Source organism: Pundamilia nyererei, unplaced genomic scaffold (genome assembly GCF_000239375.1).
Source record: "Pundamilia nyererei isolate P.nyererei 1_Seehausen unplaced genomic scaffold, PunNye1.0 scaffold00033, whole genome shotgun sequence".
Lineage (NCBI taxonomy): Eukaryota > Metazoa > Chordata > Actinopteri > Cichliformes > Cichlidae > Pundamilia > Pundamilia nyererei.
In genome coordinates this window covers 4,276,782-4,298,742 of record NW_005187434.1, presented here as the reverse complement: position 1 = coordinate 4,298,742, position 21,961 = coordinate 4,276,782, and the positions used below count along the sequence as shown (strand labels likewise).

The 21,961-nt window shown below is 42.0% G+C and overlaps 2 protein-coding genes across 3 annotated transcripts in view; both read right to left on the bottom strand.

Moving 5' to 3' along the window:
* dock5 (dedicator of cytokinesis 5) overlaps window positions 1-10,784 on the bottom strand; it is a 40,579-nt gene extending 29,795 nt beyond the window's left edge. For both annotated transcript variants that reach the window (XM_005729590.1, XM_005729591.1), the window contains exons 1-8: window positions 10,541-10,784; window positions 2,681-2,764; window positions 2,419-2,459; window positions 2,270-2,325; window positions 1,899-1,995; window positions 1,585-1,733; window positions 1,312-1,447; window positions 1,063-1,220 (exon numbers count right to left, since the gene is read on the bottom strand). In XM_005729590.1, the coding sequence (XP_005729647.1) occupies window positions 1,063-1,220; window positions 1,312-1,447; window positions 1,585-1,733; window positions 1,899-1,995; window positions 2,270-2,325; window positions 2,419-2,459; window positions 2,681-2,764; window positions 10,541-10,583 (764 nt within the window). In that variant the 5' untranslated portion in view covers window positions 10,584-10,784. The remainder of the gene's footprint in view (window positions 1-1,062; window positions 1,221-1,311; window positions 1,448-1,584; window positions 1,734-1,898; window positions 1,996-2,269; window positions 2,326-2,418; window positions 2,460-2,680; window positions 2,765-10,540) is intronic.
* Window positions 10,785-13,612: 2,828 nt separating this feature from the next.
* On the bottom strand, window positions 13,613-19,973 carry neflb (neurofilament light chain b). Its single transcript, XM_013909885.1, has 5 exons — window positions 18,867-19,973; window positions 18,591-18,715; window positions 18,068-18,471; window positions 17,830-17,960; window positions 13,613-13,675 (listed from the first exon to the last, which is right to left on the bottom strand). Exons 1-5 carry the CDS (start codon window positions 19,935-19,937, stop codon window positions 13,613-13,615), a joined length of 1,794 nt encoding a protein of 597 aa, XP_013765339.1. The 5' UTR covers window positions 19,938-19,973.
* Window positions 19,974-21,961: the final 1,988 nt, after the last annotated feature.

The window sequence follows — 21,961 nt, the reverse complement described above, 5'->3', positions numbered from 1 at the left end:
CTACACCAGGAGATGCCGGACTAGAGCAGCGCAGATACTGAAGGACCCGTCCCATCCTGGCAACAAACTGTTCCAACTTCTGCAATCTGGTAGAAGGTGAACCTTGAATACTGAAGAGTGATGCATGACAGGCTACATTTTAGGACTATCTAGGCAACCGGAATTTCAACTAGCAACCAACTGTGAAGTTCAATGTGATGCTTAACATTCGAATCACTCCGTGTGTGACGGCAGCTTCAGTGAGACCAAGCACGAGTAGCATGAAACGATGGAGGTGGGTTGTAAAGCAACTTGCAGAGACAACAATAAGAGCTTGCAGGCCAGCAGCTTAAACAGCAAACCACGAATAATATCTGCCAGCCATCTGCTGATGTAGTGAGGCACTGAGGTCAGCTGGTCAGCCTGGGTTTTCTCGCCAAGTCTGACTTCTTTCAGCTTTAGCCCTGCCAGATCTAAAGCTATTTGTTGCACTTAAAATGTTCCATCTACAAGATCTCAACGTCTGAGCGTAAAGTGAAAACAGTGTCATTTCCACTCGTTGCGTTTGTACGTGGTGGGTCAGATATGAGCATCGGCAGTATGACTGTTTCGAGGTTTTGCACCACTAATTTGTCTAACATTCAGTTAGCAAAATGTTTACTTTTTAAAGGTTGCTTTAATCACTTCCATTATTTATGCGGGTATAATGTCTAACAGCAAATAGAGACGGTAGTTTTCTACACCAGCAAGCAGATGAATGCCTAACAACGATCAGCCTTGAGTGCTAATTTAAAGCAGAGCTGTGCTGAGTTATTTGACGATAATGCACAACCTCCAGCCATTATTACATTTGTTTTCCCCATTGCATTACATAAATAATTGCAATTCCTAATTTTTCACTTTAGCAGTTGTAGTATTGCGAGCCATTAATACTTCTTTAAAAGTTTTCTGATCAATTATATAAACATTGTGAACATTTCTATAGACTTTTAGAGGCATAGACGAGCGCAAACTATCGAACGGCAAACTTGTTTAGTTGTCGAGTTAAGAGAAAAAAAACAAAAAACAAAAAAACAAGCTAACCTGATGAATTCAGACTGATCCGGGTCATACAGAGACATTAGCAGCTCGGCATCTTCTCCAATGTTACACACAAAGTTTTTCAAGTTCATGAACAAGCTGTAGGTGTGCACTGTACTGAAAAGAGTCTGACGCCTCATTTCCAGGTTCTGTAGCCGTGTCTGGATGAAAACAAGGCCGGAAACAGTGAGTGGACAACAACATTAAATGAAACTGACAGCCAGTGATAGTATCAACAAATCGGAACTGTGCCTTCTCCTCTTGTATCCTGTCATCAACGCTGCGGGAGGCGGTCTCATGGGCCCGGAACAGGCTGACCGTACTAGTCCTGTCAGGATTCAGCATGTTTCCCGCTTCATCCCGCACTACCAGGTCCAGACCCAGAATCCTGAGCAAGCCAGAAGATCAACACAGCATCAAATAAGTTTACAGAAGCAATTTTAAAAGGCTCACCCATACAACCTGAGGAGATTTGACAACAATAATAGTTCCTAAAGGATAAAAAAAAAAAAAAAGGATTCATACCGGTTTCCATAATCAATCTTTGCTGTGACTTTCTTTTTGAGCTCTACAAGGTCATCCTTGGGCAGCGTTCCTGACACTATCTGAGATCGATATTCGATGAGGCTGTAGGCCATCTGCTGCACAGTCCTGAACAAAATTGTCTTGTTCTCCTGCCAGGTAAACAGGTTTTATTATAAGTAATACCTTTCTTCAGAGGAATGAAGAGCAATGCAACTTTATAACAAAAGTGTGTCAAAGGGGTGAAAAACAGAGGTGCACGGAACTGTGTGTACTAAAGTCAGAGTGGCAGATAAAAGAAAAAAGTCTCCACATACCACATACAGCTTCTGCCATATCTGGGCCCATTCCCTCAGAGTAGCTCCGAGCTCTTGTACCAGGGGTAAATCGGCCGGAATAATTATTTCCTGCTGGCTACCAGCCACAAAAAGAGAATAGAAAGACATTGGAAAAGTGGCTCATCACTCACAGATCATGTCATATAATTTGGATAGATTCAAGTGCTTTTCTATACATGATAAATAGGTGGATGGTTTCCTTACACAGCCAAGAAAAGCATTACTGAGTCCTCACTTATGATAATTGTAAGTGCACTGCTATGTTGCTGGCAAAACACAAGGCTGGACAGCAAACCAAAAGCAGAGCAGATTATCATCAAAATGATCTGTTTACTGATATGTGATCTCACCCTATTCCCTCAACCGTAGCCTCCTTTAAGTGGATGTAGGAAGCAGGGAAAATGCCCTGAAGAAAAAGAAAAATTTCATAGTGATCAGTAAATTACACACACACATACACACCAAGACAATGATGATAATATAGCACTATTGCCCATACCTTCTGTGATTTCCTGCGTAGAGCATAGCCCCTATACCAGCCTAAGAAGACATAAATTACCCAACAAAAACGTTACACTGAGGGATAGAGCGAGATAGGAGTGATGTCAGGAGGACAATGTAATAGACTCATTTACATTACTATGCATAACACACTGAGTGCCAGTTAGTTCAACATCTCATTTAAGTTCCTGTGTCAGCTTGCTTTAGATTAGGGGAAAGAGGGATGTGTCGGGGCCTGCTGTGTGCTTATGCTTGCTCACCTTCAAATTTCTCAAGTATGTGCACCGTGTCCCCCACTTGTAGACACAGCTCCTGTTCACCACTGGCATCATAATTGTAGATCACTGAAGGACAAAGCAGGACTGTCTCATAATGTGAATCTCACACACACACACACACACACACACACACACACACACACACACACACACAACAAAAACTGTTAACCAAAAAAAATTAAATAAAAAGGTTCGGGCAGACAGATTGATTGACGAGTTTTGTTCCTCCTCAAGGTCCGGTGAATTACTGCAAAAACCCCAAATCCCTTTTCAATCACTTATTGCACAGAGGAGCAAGTCTGTTTTAAAAGAAGTTCTGGATCAGAGGTTTGCAGTTTCTCACTGGAAAAAAGAAACCAATTCAACCTCCATGTCACAGAGCACGCACGCGCAGCAGAGAGGATCTTGATCTTTGATTTATTCCTCATCTTATTGCGTTTTCTAAAAGCAGGCAGTGTGTTTGTGCAGCACGCCTATGTGACTCAAACCTCTAAAGCGTTCGTGCTATTTTTAATTGAATTGGATGCCTTCGGGCTGTGATTAACGTTCCAGTAAATAGACCGCGCCGGAGCAGGTAGTTTCAGTGTCAAACGTGAGGAGTACCGCTAAAAAAGCAATAGCATCAGACTCTCCCTATATCCGATAACATGCGTGCTGTGACCTTTGGTCGGCAGTTACACTTGCAGCCTGTGTTTCTGCCAAGTGACTCACCTGCAAGCGCTGCCCCTCCCTGTGCTCATTTTTAACCTTGCAGCTTTCCTGGAGGCAGCTCCTATCTTTTCCTTTTTAGCCGTTTACCAGGACAGACATTGGAGGGGTTAATACAAGAAAATGCTTGTGCGTAAAAACATATGTACACTCACTCATATACACACACATGCGCGCGCGCATAAAACTGCAAAAGAGAAACCTTGGCAAACACTACTGTAGCAAAGGTCTTATTCACGACTTGAGGGAGCTGCAATAACGCGCAGCCACTCATTCTCACAGTAAGATGGAGGAACTATGAGCAGAGCTCTGCCCTGACTTGCATGGTGATAATGCTTGTTGCTGGAGGCCAGATTTCACTGCACGCTCCAACTGGCTCAGCTTATCACACCTCAGTCTGAATACCAAAACTTGACAAATCACTGAATGTGACTGCTTTTCCTTCTCTTTGACTTCCTCCTCATCGGCTTTCCATAAAACACATTTTTGCTTGAGACTTTGTTTGCATTTCTGCGCAAAAAAAACTCCTGGAATATCACGTTGGCTTTTGACGGCTGTTTTGTTAGGAGCACCTGGACAGGTGTGAGGTTCTTCCTTGTGTCAACAAAATAGACAGCTAGTGCAACCTAATAATAGTTCAACTTTTCCTGCTTTTGAACATGAACATGAACAGAAGCGACAGATGTTGTTTTCCAATCCCAAATCTAAAAAAAAAAAAAAAAGATGGTGTGCAAAATGTAAATAATAACAGATTCCAATGTTTTGTAGAGCTCAGAAACACAATTCTATTTACAACAGAACAAAGTCTCAAATGTTTAAAGTGAGAAAATGTATCACTGTAAGAAAAGAAGTTGGGATGCAGAAACAAAAGGATGGAGATGTAAGGGGAAGAAAAAAAATAGCTGCTAAAACTGCAGCTAAAGAGGTTAATGGGGAGAAATCTCTGTGCGCAAGGACAATGGAAGTTAGTATTCCATGCCCATGCTCTTTGGGCCCTCAGGCAGCACTGCATTAAAAACAGACATGATTCTGTCATGCAAATCACTGCATGAGCTCAGGAATACTTCCACAAGTGGCATAGACAAATGCAGGGTAAAGCTCTATTGTGCAAAGAAGAAGCTGTATGTGAACATGATCCAGAAACACTGCTGTTTACTCTGAGCCAAGTTCATTTAAAATGGACAAACTGGAAAACTGTGGTGAGACTAATCCAAATTTGAAATTCTTCTTGTAAGTCCTCCCGACTAAAAAAAAAAAGAGAGGGACGATCTGTTGCTCAGCAAAAAAGCCTGTATCTCTGACGGTCTGGGGATCCATTAGTGTCTATGGAATTGGGAGCTTTGATTATGTCTTTTGAGCCTAGGGCTTCCATTTTTCAGCAAGACAATGCAAAAACCACATACTGCATCTATTACAATAGCATGACTTAATAATAGAAGAATCCGGTTGCTGAACTGGCCTGTCTGTCGCCGAAACCTTTCACCAACTGAAAACATTTGGCCCATCATGAAATGAGAAATGGGGGACTGCTGAGCAGCTATAATCCTGTCAGACAAGAACGGGACAACATTCCTCTACCAAAAGTCCAATAAATGGTCTCCTCAGCGCCCAGATATTTACAGACTTTTGTTAATAGAAGAGGGGACGCTATACAGTAGTAAACATGGCCCCCCTGACCCAACTTTTTTGAGACATGTTGCTGTCATCAAATTCAAATGTAACTTATTTGTTTTTCCTGAAATGGTAGATTTTCTCATTTTAAACAAGTGATGTGGTTTCTATGTTCGATTGCGAATAAAATGTGTTTATGAGATTTGCAAATCATTGCATTCACTTTTCATTTACAGTTTACACAGTCTGAACTTTTTTGGAATCGTCTTTGTATTTAAAAAGAAGTTACAGGCATACTATGAATCACCAGGAAATTAATTATATATGCAGCCAGAATATGTGCACTGAAGAAAATGACATCTGCCTCTAGTCAAGCCAAGAGTGACAATGGGCCATTCACCAACTTGACAGTGTCCGGGCCTGGCAAGAGCCACACTGTCTAAAGCAAAAGCATCAGTCTGGGCTCTGGCAGCAAAGCTAATCTGTGCCACTCTGAGGCACCCTGTCTTCCTCTTAAACTTCAAATGCTGAGCCTGTAGCTACTGTTGTAAAGTCCAATAAAGCTCTATCGGCACAAGTTCAAGTTAATGAGCATGCTAATGTTAAATCAGAGTCAGCCTGATTCCCCCTAAATGATTTACCATAGAGGTGCACTAGCCAACAATTAAAGAACACCCCAGTCGAAGAGTTTGGGCAGCCGCTGGCAGCTCATCAAAGTTAACACAATACAATGAGAATCTATTGTTCTTAGTGCTGACTGGGCATGAAAGGACCATTGCATGACCAAGATAAAACAACTCAGCATTAAAAGAAAAGAAAAAAAAACAGCTTTAAATGATGAAAGAATCAATTTCTGAAAGAAATCCTTGAAAATGTTACTATACAAATCCTCTGCATTCAATGTAGAAAAGCCTTCAGTGCAGTAAAAAAAAATAAAAATAACATAAAGTCCATAATGGGATAGAAATACTAAGTGCCACGCTGCACGGGGTTTGATGCACAGGCAGCATATTCATTTATACAAAATCAAATCACTTTTCAGATGCAACTACTAAAATATTATTATTTCCTCCTATAAACTACCACTCAGTGATGTATCACATCCAGTATCTCTTGTGGCATACAAATGTCATACACTACCAAAAGCAGGGACAGGTTCAGTTAGTATCTCTCCAAAAAGCCATTAGATAAGTAAGTCTATTAAGGTTTGCTTTTGAGCCAATTCTCCCCCGGCAGCATTTCTCAAAAGGTAAAGGCCTCACAAGAAAAGCCTCGAGCCTCCCATCTCCTTGTCTAGACAGCCAGAAATGATCTTAAAACTGTGCTCCAGCTAATAAGTCTTTTTATGTTATCCATAAATCAGAAAGTTAATTCTTAAGTTCAAAGCAAAAAGTGCAAAAAAGGATAAAATTAGAGCAGCTTGGGTTCATCTTTTTATTTGGGTAGGGGGAAAAAAACCCTGCTGCAACATTAAACAGAAAAAGAAAATTAAAAAAACCTTAGAAGTACAGACATCTTTCACCAGGTTGTAAAAGAAGAAGGAGATTCATCTGCTATTACGTTTTAAAAGCAAACAGGTATTGGTTCAGTCTGTCCGAACTGAGAACGAAGGCAGCACTTATCTCCAAATCACCGGCTGCAGTTAGGTTTGACATGGCAAGATTGGCAAACTGGGGGATGTAATGACTGTGATGTATTTACGCTGCAAAGCCAGTGGATTTTGTTAATAACAACCTCCACCCCCCAACCCCGCCCGCCCCAGGCAAGCAGAGAGAACAAAAGTAAGCGGTTCATCATTTTAAAGAAAATGCTACATGCTATTTATTGCCTAATTTCATCAAGTGGAAGTTGTGGTGGCTAGAATGGCAGCTCTCTGAGGAAAACTTCAGGTAATAAGAGGAGGCAGAAGTGTTGCTTGTAAGAAACTGTAAGACAGCTTTTACAATTATGACTCAATTATCACACAAGCCGCTTATTGTTACTCAGAAATGTTTATTGTTACTTCACTGGAACTGTCTCGACTTCCCTGCACTAAAGGGTGTTCATCAGCTTAAATTTGTATGTATGTGAACAAGCATAACTGTGACACAGCTATTTTCACAGTCATTGTGGGCCAACAAACTGCTTACACAAGACTGATTTGGACACCTGATGCACCCAGGGCACGTAAAACGATAGCGCACCACTCAGTTTATCGGGAGACATCACGGTTATAATGAAACTAACTTTCACATTGTGCTTTTAAGAATTTTTAGATGGTCTATTACATTTTCTTGAAGAGTGTAAGCCCTTCTCAGAAACACATTATTATTCAAGGCGATATTTTTAGGCCTCTTCAAACATTTCTGAAGGGGCCCTTTTAATGAGTACCGCCAGCGAGTAAGTGTTGTTATCAAATAATACTGTGAGCGTCGCAATGGACAGTTCTTAAAAGGGATAAGGTTCGATTTAGCACAGCCAGAAAATTCATGTTCTTATTCCAGACTAGTGGGAGAGGTCTGCTTTGACAAGGGTGGAGGCGCACTGATGGAGCGGTTTTGTTCTCCCCGTAGTGGTTCCTCTGTATGTATGCACGGCTAACAGGAGATACATCAGAATTTAATTGTGCAACATTTTGCAGAGGCAATAAAGGCATGCTATTCTAAATCTAAAGGAGCCTTGTATAGACTGGCAACCAATCTACCTCCAAGCAGAGATGAGCTACAGCTTCAGAAGTCGAAGAAACTTCTTTCATGCTGCACACTATATTAGTGGATTTACCAGCCAGTGCTGATAAGACTTTGATGGATTTCATGGAAAATTCCATTATCAACATAGCTGCCTATATTCTTTAACTATGCATAGAGTAGGTATGGGGAAACAACAGATACACTCACGATACTTCACTCAAGATACAATATTATTGAGAATTTTTACCTTTTTCTTAACATTTTAACAGAATATTGCAAAGACATATGCAAATTAACAACTGCAAATTAAGCCCTCACGGTTAAACTTGGTTTCATCCAATAAGATAAAGTTATCTTACCCCAGTCTTTTTATTGTTGTAAAATGAGTCAAACGTGCCAACACTGTCACTAAAACCTGCCATAAATGTTGCCATAAGCTAGACTTCATAGACGTAAGGAGGCTAGTGTCCTATTTTCATTTGTGTGACTGAGCCATTAGCGTGTTCTGAATTAGGCAGTTGCTCTGTAAGTGTGTCCAGTGATAGATAATTTTTCACTTGAGTCAATTTAGTGTACGTCAGCTCCACTAACATTCTCTCAGTGTGGTGGTGCATTAGATGAGCCCTCTTGTTTGTAGTATCCCATTTACTTTATAAAACATAGATCTTTCGTGTCCCTGCATCGATAAAATATCTCCATACAAACTATCACAGTACTACGCTGTACTGAACACACAGCATTTATAGTGAAACAGGAAGAAAAAAATTATAATAGAGTCATTGTAACAACAGGGTCACTTCAAAAACTGGTCACAGTTTACAATAAAAAGGCAGGCACCAGCTGCGATGTGTCATTAGCATAAAAACAATGAAGTCAACGCTGCTCTACTGGATAAACTGTGTGAATTTCATTCGTAAAATACCCCAAGCATCTTCTCCTGCATTATATTTCCTTGTCGGCGCACATAATACACAGCATACACACCAACAGTGGCATATCTGAAGCAGGCCAATATTAGCCGGGAATTTAAATGTATTGGTCGTTCTGTATTCCGTACCTCCAGGTTTTTTTCTTCTTCCTCAGACGTGAAGTCCCGACTGATGCTGACTCAACTGCCATCACCTGAGGTAATTTACCAGATTTTCCAGAGCTCCCTCTGGAGCCACACATGTGTCATCACTCCCCAAGACCTGGTGATTTCAATGCCTTTGAGCCTCCAGGGCAGCGTTTCTCTTCTGGATATAAAAAATATGAAGCTATCCTATTATGACAGTGTCACAAATTCACCATTACAGCTCTTAAGCTCCTTATTATTCACATTTCCCCATTAACTAGTGTGATATAACTGATATGATCAGAACCCTTACAATCTCTTCTTTCATCCAAAAAAGTGTAGTTGCCCGTATTTGAGCACAGCCTTGGTTAACTAATCGGATTAAAAATGTAAGCCCTTGTACGGGGGTCTGATGGCATTTTAAGGATTACGTACAATGTTAGTGACTCCTGCCTTGTTTCTGGGGCAAGAAAAATAATGTCAGGAGAATGGCACCATCTACGCAATCAATCAGAGATACGGTTTTGAAAAACACACTGGGATCTAAAAGGATTAACATATATATATATATATTCCTCGATATCAGCTGCTAAAACAAGGTCACATGCAAACCAAAAGGCAGAGTTTGTGTGCAGAGAAACACATGCGGCCTTAGAATTGTGGCTTAGAAATATTTTTAGTCACAACAGCAAATCGAGCACAGAACATTTTATTTAAAGCCAAAATAAAGTCATGGGCGGGGGATCCAGGTTAGAGAACACAGCCAAGGTATTTCAGTCCTAAGCTGTGATTCATCCAGAGAAGAAGAAAAAAAAGACACCAGATATATTCACTCTCATGTGTGTAGTACACCAGGAAGCGATATTGGTGAGTGTCTGTAGCTTAAAGCAAAAGATCCAGCAGTGACTCAGGGAAGAAACCGATGACCAGACAACCTGTGTAGGCTATAAAATCTTTACAGTAAACATCAAAGGGATTCCTAACAGAGACAACAGTTGTGCTGATTTGCCTTGAGGGCGTGGATAACTGGTACCTGATAGCACGAGCATACGTGTATGCATTCATACATGCAAAGTAAACTGCAAGCTCACACACACACACACACACAGGTGGAAGGGCCACACCTTAGTTTAACAAACTTAAGTGTAAAATACAGTCGTGAGGACCACAAACATATGCTACGTGGTCATGGTCCACTGCATTGACACATTACAGTCTTATGTAAATGTAGCCAAATGCCACTTGTCCACAAAGTTCCTCTCGTGCCTATGCAAATAACATTCCTCCACTATCTCACATGAGGCATGCAGTCACAGCAGCGGATCCCATGTGGGGGCCCGACAGGAGTCCTTGAAGGAAAGGACCTTTCAGCAAAATGACGATTCATTCAAGTTCACCTTAACTACAGCACAGCTTCAGCTCGGCGGGATTATAAACTCAAGAATGGCTGATACGTTCACTGAACTCCCGGCTCTTCCCCCATTTCTCCTCGCACATTGTAGTAACTGAACTGTAAATAATTTCTCACTTAAAACCAAACTGCACAGAGGGACAAACGGGAGAACAAGCCCCTACAGGGAAGCTTGTGAAACCCAGTTGGGCAACAGTGTGGTAACAATCACTTCAGGTCACAAACAACAACAGCAACAAAGTCGCCAGTAACTTAAGTTTCCCAACTTCCCGACTCTTGTCCCTCTTGAAGTTGGTGGAGTTTCTGGGAGTTAACGCGGAGAGTTGTTCACTAGCAAAAGAAAATAATAAAGAGGGGTGGTGGGCACGTAGTTAAATACAAACACTTACCCACTCCGTACTTCTCTTTTTTAGTAGGAATCCAGCGGGTCATAGCTGAGGGGGAAGACGTGAAGTTGGGTGGATAAATAAATAAGTATATACACTTGCTAACCGAGGGCGGGCGGTGCACTCCTGCTCGTCCCGAGATCTACAGTTCCGCCATCATAACTTGTTCACGGGGAGGGGAGAGGAGGGCACAACACGGCCGAGAGAGGAGAGAGCGGGATAGGCGTGAACCATTCACTTGACGAGCTAACCCCCAACCCCCAGCGCAATACAACGCAGGGCAGTCCCACAATACACCGCAGGGACTTATTTCATCAAGGGGAGGTAGTTGTCCCAGGCAACCTTAGTCCCAGCAGCTATTTTGCTCTCGCCATCAGTCAATCGATAACTTTAACAGTTCCTCATAAATCCTCAAATGAGCTTCAAATTGAATTCGGGGAAATTAGAGAAGACTGAACTATCTCTCGCTTTGCTCCAGTGACTCCCGATAGTGTCGGTTTCAGGAGGCCACTGCCTCACAAGTTGACAATCTTACAGAGGAATAATTAATTGAAGACAGAGTTATAAATCACTGATGAGCAATAAATAAATGATAGCCAGGTTATTGTTTTTTAATTCAAAATGAGATTGAACTGCAGAGTCCCTGCTGCAGCTGGTGGTGCTCAGCACTGTGTGATACTGCAAATGTTGGTACCAGTATCGGTATACCAATACCGAGAATGATACTTATACCTTAAAGGCAGCTTACATGAGGGAGATCACTGTGTCATGACTTATCATCCAATTACAAGTTCTTCACACATTTGAACAATTTTATACACTTTGCTTTTTATTTTCCACAACAATTAGCACAACAAAACACACCTTTCAAATGTTCATTTATTTTTGAAACTATGTTTTTGGAGACGTGGAATATAAATGAGCCTGTCTTTAAAGCACTTAGGGCCAAGTTCTGTTGTTTAAATGTGTTATAGGCTATAGACATTTTAATAGTATATTTAGCATATTTTTTCATTTTCAAAAAACAAATATTTATTTATCACAATCCTGTGGGCTGCATACTGACTTTGGGAAAGAAACAAAATATTGATCCTGTCATGCTAGTATCAATACCAATATCAGCGTTGGTATTGGTACTACTGATATTTGGATTGTTCGGCCCCTCTCTAGTTATGCTCTCATAGTCAAGACTATATCTGATTTAACTGTGGCCCATTCCATGCAAGCCACAAAATTAGGAGAAGCCTATGGAGGCAATGCCAGAAAACACAACTGCTGATTTGTCCATCAGTGAGATGAGACTTCACCCTTTCCCCTCCCTTTGCCTTCCCATCCCCTACCCACTGAAGTAATTTACAGCTGTTGGCTCTGAGATCTGGTAGCCCATTCAGCCTTTTGTTTGCCCGTCATATGTGTTTATTTTTCTGCTGCCACTGGTCAACCAAATGGTGCTGTCAGTAATGTTCAGCCGTGGTGCTTTTGTTGTACCAGGACAATTTCCATTATTCTGTCCCCCATCTATTGTGATGTGTCTCTTTTTTGAACACAGCTTGTAATGAATTATTACTAATGCAGAGCAGTCTGATTAGAAGCTGTTATTTAAAAAAGGGTGGTGGTGGTGGTGTGGGGGACTATTAAACATATGGGAACTACAAAATAGCACTTTATAAGCCTATAGACAAAACTGTAATTAATTAAAGCCGGAAAGCATTTCTGCTCTTAGTTGATAGGATTTTGAGTGACTGTGCATGTTTTCTTTCTGCTGTAAGTTTAACCAGTTTTACAGAGCTAAATGGTTTAAGTACACTGACTGAGGCCATCCAGAATACTGGGGACCAGGGATGTATTTTGTAACTGAATTTTCAAGGTTATGACTTGAGCCGTTACAGATGATTATTGTGACCTATTTCTGGCTGAGCCGTAGGTGCTCGCTGAATTCATTGTAGGAGGGTGTTCGCATCTGCTCGTGCCCTTTTTGCCTCTGATTCTTCTTGTGCTTTGGGCAAAATCTCTCATATGAAATGTAAAGAGTTGCTTTTGGGAAGTTATAAAGAAAACACTCAAGCTTGCAAAAAGGAATGCAACAGTGCCATCACCTGACTGCTGTCTGCTATTGCAGTACTATAGATAAGCCTCATTCTTGAGTCACATTTATGGTCTGCCATGGTATTTTTTTAAATATGTACTTCTGCTCTTCCTCCATAAGGAGAAATCATGAAATTTAGATGGGTGTCTGCGTGCACTGGTGTGTTAGTGTGTGTGTTTGAAAGAGAGAGAGCGCGAGAGACCGAGTTACAAGCTGACTGAACCCCAGAGTTCACCTGAAGTTTAATGCTCCATAAGCAATAGAAGGAGACAGCCTGTTCCTTACTAGAAACCCCTTTTGCCCTCATTGTCTCATTTAGATCAGGTCAGGCAGACGCCTGCGCTACTCTTTGACTAGGTGCAGTATTTTGATAATAAAGCCTCCTTTTTCTGGAAATAAAACAGTTTATAATCCAGCCATGTGCACATGTGCAAAGTAAATGGAAACAGGTTGCACAAGCAGCTCAGAGCCACAACAGCTGGGACATAAACACTGTTTGTTCTCAGCTTCCTACATGAAAGCAAAGAAGTTGTCCTGGTGATGAGGATGTGCTGCTGATATGGTAGATAAAAAAAAAATCAGAGCTAGCAGTAATGTTTTTGTCTTTATTGCGGGATACACTATCCGTTTACATTGCCTCTCAGTGTATCGTCGGACAGATGAATGTGCATCTAGTATGACAGACAGCTGAAATAATAATAAATAAGCTCTCAATCCAGCGTCCACCTTGTTATTTTCTGCTGCATTTGCTCTGGCTTTTGATGAGTTTTTTTCTGCAGGGAAAAGCTTGAACGCATATGCCCGTGTGTGTGCATTTTGTTTTGTTTTTTGCGGCATGCACAAAGATGAAGCACAATGGGCATCCATATGTATGAAGTGTTATAAAGCTTGACCTGAGTTGACTTTTCCTCAGCGTCGGGAATTACTAAACTCAGTGAATTCTGATTTTCTAGTATAATGTGAGGAAAGCACGGAGGCCTCAGAGACTTCTAAGTGGAAGGGATCTGAGCACAGAGTCGCACTGCCCCCTCTGAGGGAAGGCGGTTCAGTTCCTGAAACACAAGTTGACAAAAAAGGCTTAATGGATTTATAGGTCCACAGCCAGAACCACAAGATGCCAAAGGCAAATTGGGGTTGGGCATCCACCTGGCTGTCAGGCTGCAGATACAGGTAATTGCTCAGTCCAGCAGCTCTTTGAGGATAGGTCAATGCCCTGCCAGTGCATGACAACTCTACATCCTGGGGCACCGGCTCCTGTTGACTTTCTCTGTTGTTTCTTTTTCTGAGACATTTGTAGTTTTGAAAAAAAAAAAAAGCTTCTGTTTCTCATGTTTGCTGCATGCTTTTGAAGCCTGCTGACGTGTCACCACATTTCCTGTGCAAAGATCCTAATTAGATAAACAGTGTTATTTCCACAGGACGATAAATGTAGCCCTCACATGACTTAAGGAAATATACAGTGTCAATATATGTGATCACACCCTCCACTTTCACAGGTATAGTCTAAGCAAGCTTCAGCACATTTGTATCCACATGCCTAACATCTCATTTTCAGGTTGTGATGCAAGAGAAGGGATGCACCCTGAGGCTTTCCCATTTGTCTCCATCTGACTCACTGAAGCATTCTTTGTAGCACTGAAAGTGGGTGCATGAGGCCATCTGAAAATTGAAGCTAAGCTGTATGTACACATGAGAATCTATTTATAGAACTGGAGTTTGCAACCTCTTTAAATGAAATGGTCTCTGCCTGCTGCCTTCCAGGCCAGCGTGAGGGCTCTTTTGACACAGGCTTTTTAATTAGACCATTCTCTCAGATCAGCAGAGGGAGCTGCAACTCTTATCCAGATTTCCGTGTTTAACATCCATCCAAAAAAAAGAGAAAAAGACAGACTGCAGTGCCACCACAATCACTGTCTGGACCGGAGCCTGGGAGCACATGCCCGCCCACCCACAATTTAAAACCCATAATCTGGACGACAAGTGCTGCTTTCAAGGTGAAAACACCATCTTTCCAAAGACATGGAAAGCATTCATTCCTGCAGTGATTTAAAAAAAAAAAAGAGTTCATGCTCATGTTTTCTTATGCATGTACACCAGAGTGTATCAAAGTGCAGCTTTTTGTTTTAACAAAACAACTTAATTAATATTCCATAAAAGACCACAAAAGATTAGTAATGCTGGGATTCTGCTTTGTAGATTAGTGCTGTGCCAGACTGCAAATTTTGGTCGTATCAGTCACCCTAGTATTGAGCCGATACCAATATCGGCATTGATATTGAAATTATCGATACTTTCATGATATTTGTAACAATCTACAAACCACTATTACTCCTGAGATTTTTACCCTTTGGAAATTATAATGATAGTGATCATAACAGAAGGTCTATATTCAATTTTTAATGTTGACTATGTCAAATGATCCAGGGTGTTTACACAGGAGTGGATGTATATCTATTGACTAGTAATTTCTTTCTAAATCTGACACAAAGTTGAATCAGTTAATTTCATCTACATCATAAAACAAGAGTTTACACTTACTGTACAATCCTGACACTTTTTTTAGCTTGGTTTTTGTCAATATCTCCTGCTGCACCTCCAGCTCTTTGTTTACCTTTGGAAATTATAATGATAGTGATCATAACAGAAGGTCTATATTCAATTTTTAATGTTGACTATGTCAAATGATCCAGGGTGTTTACACGGGAGTGGATGTATATCTATTGACTAGTAATTTCTTTCTAAATCTGACACAAAGTTGAATCAGTTAATTTCGTCTACATCATAAAACAAGAGTTTACACTTACTGTACAATCCTGACACTTTTTTTTAGCTTGGTTTTTGTCAATATCTCCTGCTGCACCTCCAGCTCTTTGTTTTCTCTCTCTCTCTCTCTCTTTTTTTCATCAAAGGGATGTAACTCTTGGAGGTCTCCAGTGGGCCCCGGTGATAGGCCTCCCTGCCTCTAACATAGTGTTATGCCCAGAAGAGGAAGAGGGCCATAAGATTTATACACCAGTCCGTTCACAGCCCAAATGTGACAGATGAAACACGAGCTGAAAGTCAGTATCTGAGAGATGAAATGTGATAAAAAATAATACAGCCTTGCTTTGATATGCTGCATTTACAGGGGATCTGTGCCCCACTGTGCCCTGAGCTGCTTCACACAAGCTGTAGGCACATACATGCACAAAACCTTGCAAGGCTCCCTAGCTGTATGGAAGGCAAGTGGGAGAATAGCTATACATCCTACTGGTGGTTTACTATTTCTGCTCCGAGGAGCCTTATACCCTTTTCAGCATTCTATGTGCAGCGTGGTTTGTGTGTTACAATCCACCCAGTGGTATGTAATTAGTGGTCTTTTAATCCAGTAAAAAAAACATTTGCTGTATTGCTCTGTCTGAGTGGTGAAAGGTGTGTGTAACACAAAGCCAAATTCACTCTAAAGTGGAATTTCTAATAATTAAACGGAGTGCTCCTCTGGACCGACTCTACTGTGGCAACCAAGAGCAACATAACGAGGAGGATGGCGGTGTGTGTAGCACCGAGTGAGGTAAATTGAGGACATGGGGGATGGCGAGAGAGTAGCAAAAGATACTGCACAGTGTTTAGGGCATTGCCTTTATACATGCGACACTGAGTAGGAAATCTGCTGAATGAATTAAAAGGGCCATTATGTGCTTAAAATTATATGATGCAGCACTTCTAACTAACCACTTGTGTGTCCCATTTGTGTGTGTGTGTGTGTGTGTGTTTGGGGTTTACTTAAGTGATAAGAACTGCATCTCTGCAAATGCCTAAAGGAAGCCCTGAAATCCTCCACCTATTTGCTGGATAAAGACAGTCTGTCCTCTGTCAAGGTTTTAGTGCAGCAAGCTATTCCAATGCCCCCACCCCCCGAGTCCACCCTCAATCTGTCTGTCTTTCTCCCTAATGAAATAATGAAATTGCTCTCTCTTTTTCCTCCACTCCTCGCTGTTCTGCATGAGCTGACACTTTGCCAGATTCTTTGGTGCAGCAGACTAGCTGAGTCATAAAGGTTTCAGGGCACCCTGATTTATGGACAGTGATGTGGATGAGGGTGAGGCAGCAGGAAAAAAACACCGGTGTCAGCTCGCTGATCAAACACAGACGGGACAGCGGACGACCTGCTGACTTAAAAAGCCTAAAACGCCAGCTTAACACAATTCGTTAACACCAGCCTTTGGTTTCACAAGTTACTGGAAATCTAAGGAGACTTTATTGGCTTTGTCATGTTGAAAAGCTAAAAGATTAATGCTTGCCCGATACACTGAAAATTTATTGTGTCGTGTGTTGTTTTTCATGCATTTTAATTGTGGACTGGTGTGTGGGTTTTTTTCTTTTTTTTGCTGAATAAGACCTAAGATGATCCAGACTTGCTGACCGTGCTGGTTTGCTGCAGCCCTCCTCCTCTCAGTCAGTTGTGAGCTGATTTATCGTGGTGAACAGAAGCAAGGCCCTCTGGCTGCCATTTCTGTACTTTTCCATTAACCTCCATTAACATTCTAGTGCAATAGTAGCATTTTGCTTTAAGACTCTGAATGAAAGAAAAAGAAGCTCAGGGGCTAATTAGGAAGGAAAAATTTCCATCCTGACATGTGCAAGTGAGTCACAGGACTTGGACACTGAATATGATTTTCTTTTTATGCGTTTTATTTATGCTAAATGTGACTCGATTTAACACACCATTGCAAATTATTTTTGTATGGAAAAATGAAAATCCAGGAGATAGCTTCTGGTTAAGAAGGCTTCAAGGCTTTATTGGAGTTTAATGCAGCACACGATGGACTTGAAGGCTATTGCACATACAAGGCAGTTACATAAGCATATTTTGGTTAAGGTAAAGCACCAGCAAACATTTCTCCACCAAGCAGAATTCCTACTCCTGACACATCCTGTCTTTGTAAATACATTTTTTTTAATCTTTTGCAGAGTGTACCTGTGCATACATGCTTTCAGGTACAAGCTTTCACTCGTGTCGACCACACAGAGGTGAAGGTCACCAGCACTTTTTTAAGATATTTTCATTTGGTTTGAATGAGACATCAGAGCAAATAGGAGCACCAGAGGATTTGGAACATCCTTTTAGCTACAGGCTAGCACTTTGTTTTTAAAATGAGTAAAGTTAGACTTTTTTATCTGTTGTTTTCCTATTTTTCTCTTCAGCCTCTGCTTCCTCTTCTTTTACAGTTTCTTCCTCCTTCTCACCCTCTTCATCGCCCTCTGTTTCTTTCTGTTCGGCATCTTCCTCATCTTCAGGCTGGCCGTCCTCTCCTCCTTCCTCCTCATCTTCTTTTTCTCCATCCTCTGCTTCAGCCTCTTCACAATGAAAATGAGGTGAAGAAAGATAAAAGGTCACATTAGTTTCCCACTACATACACACAGGGACACGCACAGGGGCATACATGGAAATTTACCACACTAACCTTCTGCATCTGCCTCTTCCTCCTTCTCTCCCTCTTCTTCTTCTCCTTCCTTCTCTGCTGTCTCCTCCTCCTCTTCTTCCCCCCCTTCCTCCTGCTCTGCCTCTTCTTCCTCCTTTTCTTCTTCTTCAGCTTTCTCTTCCTCTTCCACCTGCTCTTCTTCCTCCTCTTCGGGAGGGCTAGCCTCTGCCTGCTGTGCTTGGCTTGCAGATATTGTCTCCTCTGTGGGCAGCGATGTAGTATACAGGCGGGAGCTCAGCAGGTATGGAGCTGCAGAGCTCAGCTGAGAATGCATGGAGATCTGCGTTCTTCCATAGGACGGAGCAGAAAACATGGCTTGGGAGTACCCAGTGACAGAAATCGGTCCTGCCACATTCAAACGATTCTCTTCTCCCTCAAGAAGCTTCCTGATAGGATAAAGCACACATTACAAGAAGATGAGATGCCTAATTACCCATTTTATTGTGTATTCCACAATTACCATCCAGTATATAAGACAGTGGGACACTATGTATAAGACACTTACCTGTATGCAGCAATTTCGATATCCAGTGCCATCTTCACATTCAGAAGGTCCTGGTAATCTTTCAAGTAGCGAGCCATGTCATTTTTGTTTGCCCTCAGCTCTTCTTCCAGTTCACATATTGTATCCTGTACAAAGAGAAATGTTATATGTACATAAGTTAAATATCTGCTCTGTGACTCCTCTGAGTAACAGAAAATAACAAAGGATCACTTCTTTTTTTTTTTATCACAGGAAAGAGACAGAGGTCACTGCACTTCCTTTGTTTCTGTGCCTCACCTGCAGTGCAGCAATCTCACCACTCTGTTTCTCCTCCACTTCCTGTAGTTGGTTTTCCAGAGCTTGGTTCATCTCGCGGCAGGCATCAATCTCCAGCATTTTGGCTTTAAGCAACCGGCGGTACTCTCCAACTTCATCTTTGGCACTGCGTGCAGTCTCCGTGGTGCGAGTGGCGCCCACTGTCATGACATTCATCTTGTTGCAGAACCATTCTTCGGCTGACTGCAGGTTGCGCTGTGCCAGCTTCTCGTACTGCACTCGGATGTCACGGAGGGCAGCAGACAGGTCCGGTTTGGCAACCTCCATCTCCACTGACACCTCTGCGCTGTACTGGATTTGGGCCTGCAGCTCCGCAATCTCACTCTCACAGAGACGCTTCAGGAAGGTCAGCTCCTCCAGCAGGGTCTCGACTCGTTTCTCAAGCTCGGCCTGGCCCAGTGTGGCTTCATCTGCTCCCTTCCTGGCATCCATGAGCCTGCCCTCGGCCTCCTCTCTGCCAAGCACTTCCTCCTCATACTGTTTCTGCAGGTTCCTCAGCACATCCTCCATCTGATCCCTGTGGTCCTGGGCTGCTTGCTTCTCATGGCGGGCCTCTTCCACAGCTACACGGAGCTGGCGGATCTCATGCTCATACAGGGCCCGAATGTTGGATGGCTCCGTCTGCCTTTGCCTAAGCAGCAGGAGCTCAGTCTCCAGCAACTTGTTCTGCTGCTCAAGTTCATGGACCCTCTCAATAAAGCTTGCAAAGCGGTCATTCAGGTCTTGCAGCTGAGCCTTCTCCTGGGTCCTTACTGCTTTGAACTCAGAGCTGACTTGGGCTGCTTGGTCAAGGCGTAGCTCAGGAGCAGGTGCAAGCACAGGAGCAGAAAGAATGGTGGAGTAGCTGGAAGTAGCTCGGGCGTATGCAGGATAACTTCTGCGTGAAGATGCATAGGAAGTTACTGGGGCAGAGTGGGTGGAGTAGACAGACCTAGCTGCTCCCCCTCCACCAGTCCCATATCCTCCGCTGCGCACAACTCCCCTCTTCTTGTAAGCAGAAGAAAAGTAAGGGTCAAAGCCTGCGGAAGCCATGACTAGTGAGACGGGCTGCTCTGTGTCTGTGAATGTTGCCGGGCCGACTGCACAGTGAATCTGCATCACTCTGACTTTTATAGGGCCAGTAATGACTGTGACGTAAGCTTTTTTTTTTCTTTTTTTTTTTTGTTGCAGGCATGCTGACAGAAAGAATTGATAATAGTGCCAGCCAGCCGGTCTCAGCCAAGGAAGAGATGGGGTGGGTGAGGATGAGTGTAGGGATGGAGAAGGCGGGGGAGAAGCAACGAAAGAGCAACAAGGGACTGCAACACACAGGGTCAGTGAGGACAAAGATGATATACTGTTACACCTAGAAGCTGCAGTTTTCTTGCAGTTCGTCATCAGAAACCCTGACAAAGACCTCATCTTTCTGTCACATATCTGTGCAAACTACAGAAGAAAGGGGAAACCATCTTTTAGCCACTGCTTTGCATAATTTTATACAATTTGTCAGCAGTGTCTGAAAATGTATCAGTGAAATTTCTATTATGATCCAACTATCACAGCAAACGTTTGCTAAGGTAATCAGCTCAGCATCTTGGGGTGCTGAAAAAAGGGTGAAACCCCCCCCCCCCCACACTGGATCTTCTCATGATTATAGATAAAAGTTTGCCCTCTAGTGGTTGATTGTTTCCCATGCATGCCACAATGTTGATCACAATGTTCAATTTCCAGAACTTCATTTAGACCCTGATCCACGCCTTTAAAAAAACCCCCGAGTCACTCGAATGGTTCTTAGTATGTGAGGAAAGTTCCCATGATGGAAACAGGGTTATAAATATTTAAGCACTAATGTATAACAAACGTTCACGTTTACACCTTGTTATCTCCTGATTTAGGCTGCTGGGGGATTCCCATGATGCATTGAGTTTTTCCTTTCCATTCACCTTTCTCACTCACTATGTGTTAATAGACCTCTCTGCATTGAATCATATCTGTTATTAACCTCTGTCTCTCTTCCACAGCATGTCTTTTATCCTGTCTTCCTTCTCTCACCCCAACCGGTCGCAGCAGATTGCCGCCCCTCCCTGAGCCTGGTTTCTTTCTGTTAAAAGGGAGTTTTTCCTTCCCACTGTCGCCAAAGTGCTTGCTCATAGGGGGTCATATGATTGTTGGGTTTTTCTCTGTATCTATGAAGCGCCTTGAGGCGACTTTTGTTGTGATTTGGCGCTATATAAATAAAATTGAATTGAATTGAATTGAATTGAATTGAATTGAATTGAATTGAATTGAATTGATTTAGCCAATATGAACTGTATATTTGGTGAATAAATATATATATTATAAATTAATTCAATAATACTCATCGACCTTATGTGGTTGGTGTTACATTCAAAATGAAGCGATATTTTTCATAAAACAACATGTCTCAGTTTCAACATTTTATATGTTATGCACACGTGCTGCTTATGTTGCAACATCCACGCTTTCCAGGAAACGGTTGCATTTTTATCTTGTAAATATGGGGAATTGGATTCTCAAGAACATATGCACGTCCATCCATGGGCAGTCAGCTTTATAGTGCACAGGCCGAACTACAGAACCGGTCTAAAGACGTACTTGGAAAAAAATATGAGATGGCTATGTATTTTACTACAAACTTTGCGTGTATTTCTGTTAGTTTTGCAGTTTACATACAGTTTTGGAGTGTCGCAAATCAAGAAAAATATTTAATTAATAAATGTTGCCATTATTAATGCATAATTGATAAGTTATGAATGGTGCAGGAGAAACACAACATTTTGCTTAGACATTTTTTGTCTGATTGTACACAGTTGTTTGAAGATTTAATAGCTTGGACTTTGATGAGAACAAGTAAACGTACAAACAAACAGGTACAAGGCCACTGATTTTTCTGCTGAAAGTATTTGTTGCAATAGGATGTTCCCAAATCCCTCGGTGTTATCTTTACCAAATCTGTGCACTTGCTTACCTATCTAACTGTGGACCATGACACTAGTACACACTAACGAATGGACCTCTGCGCAGACTTGACATACTACTGTTAGCCTAGCTTCTGA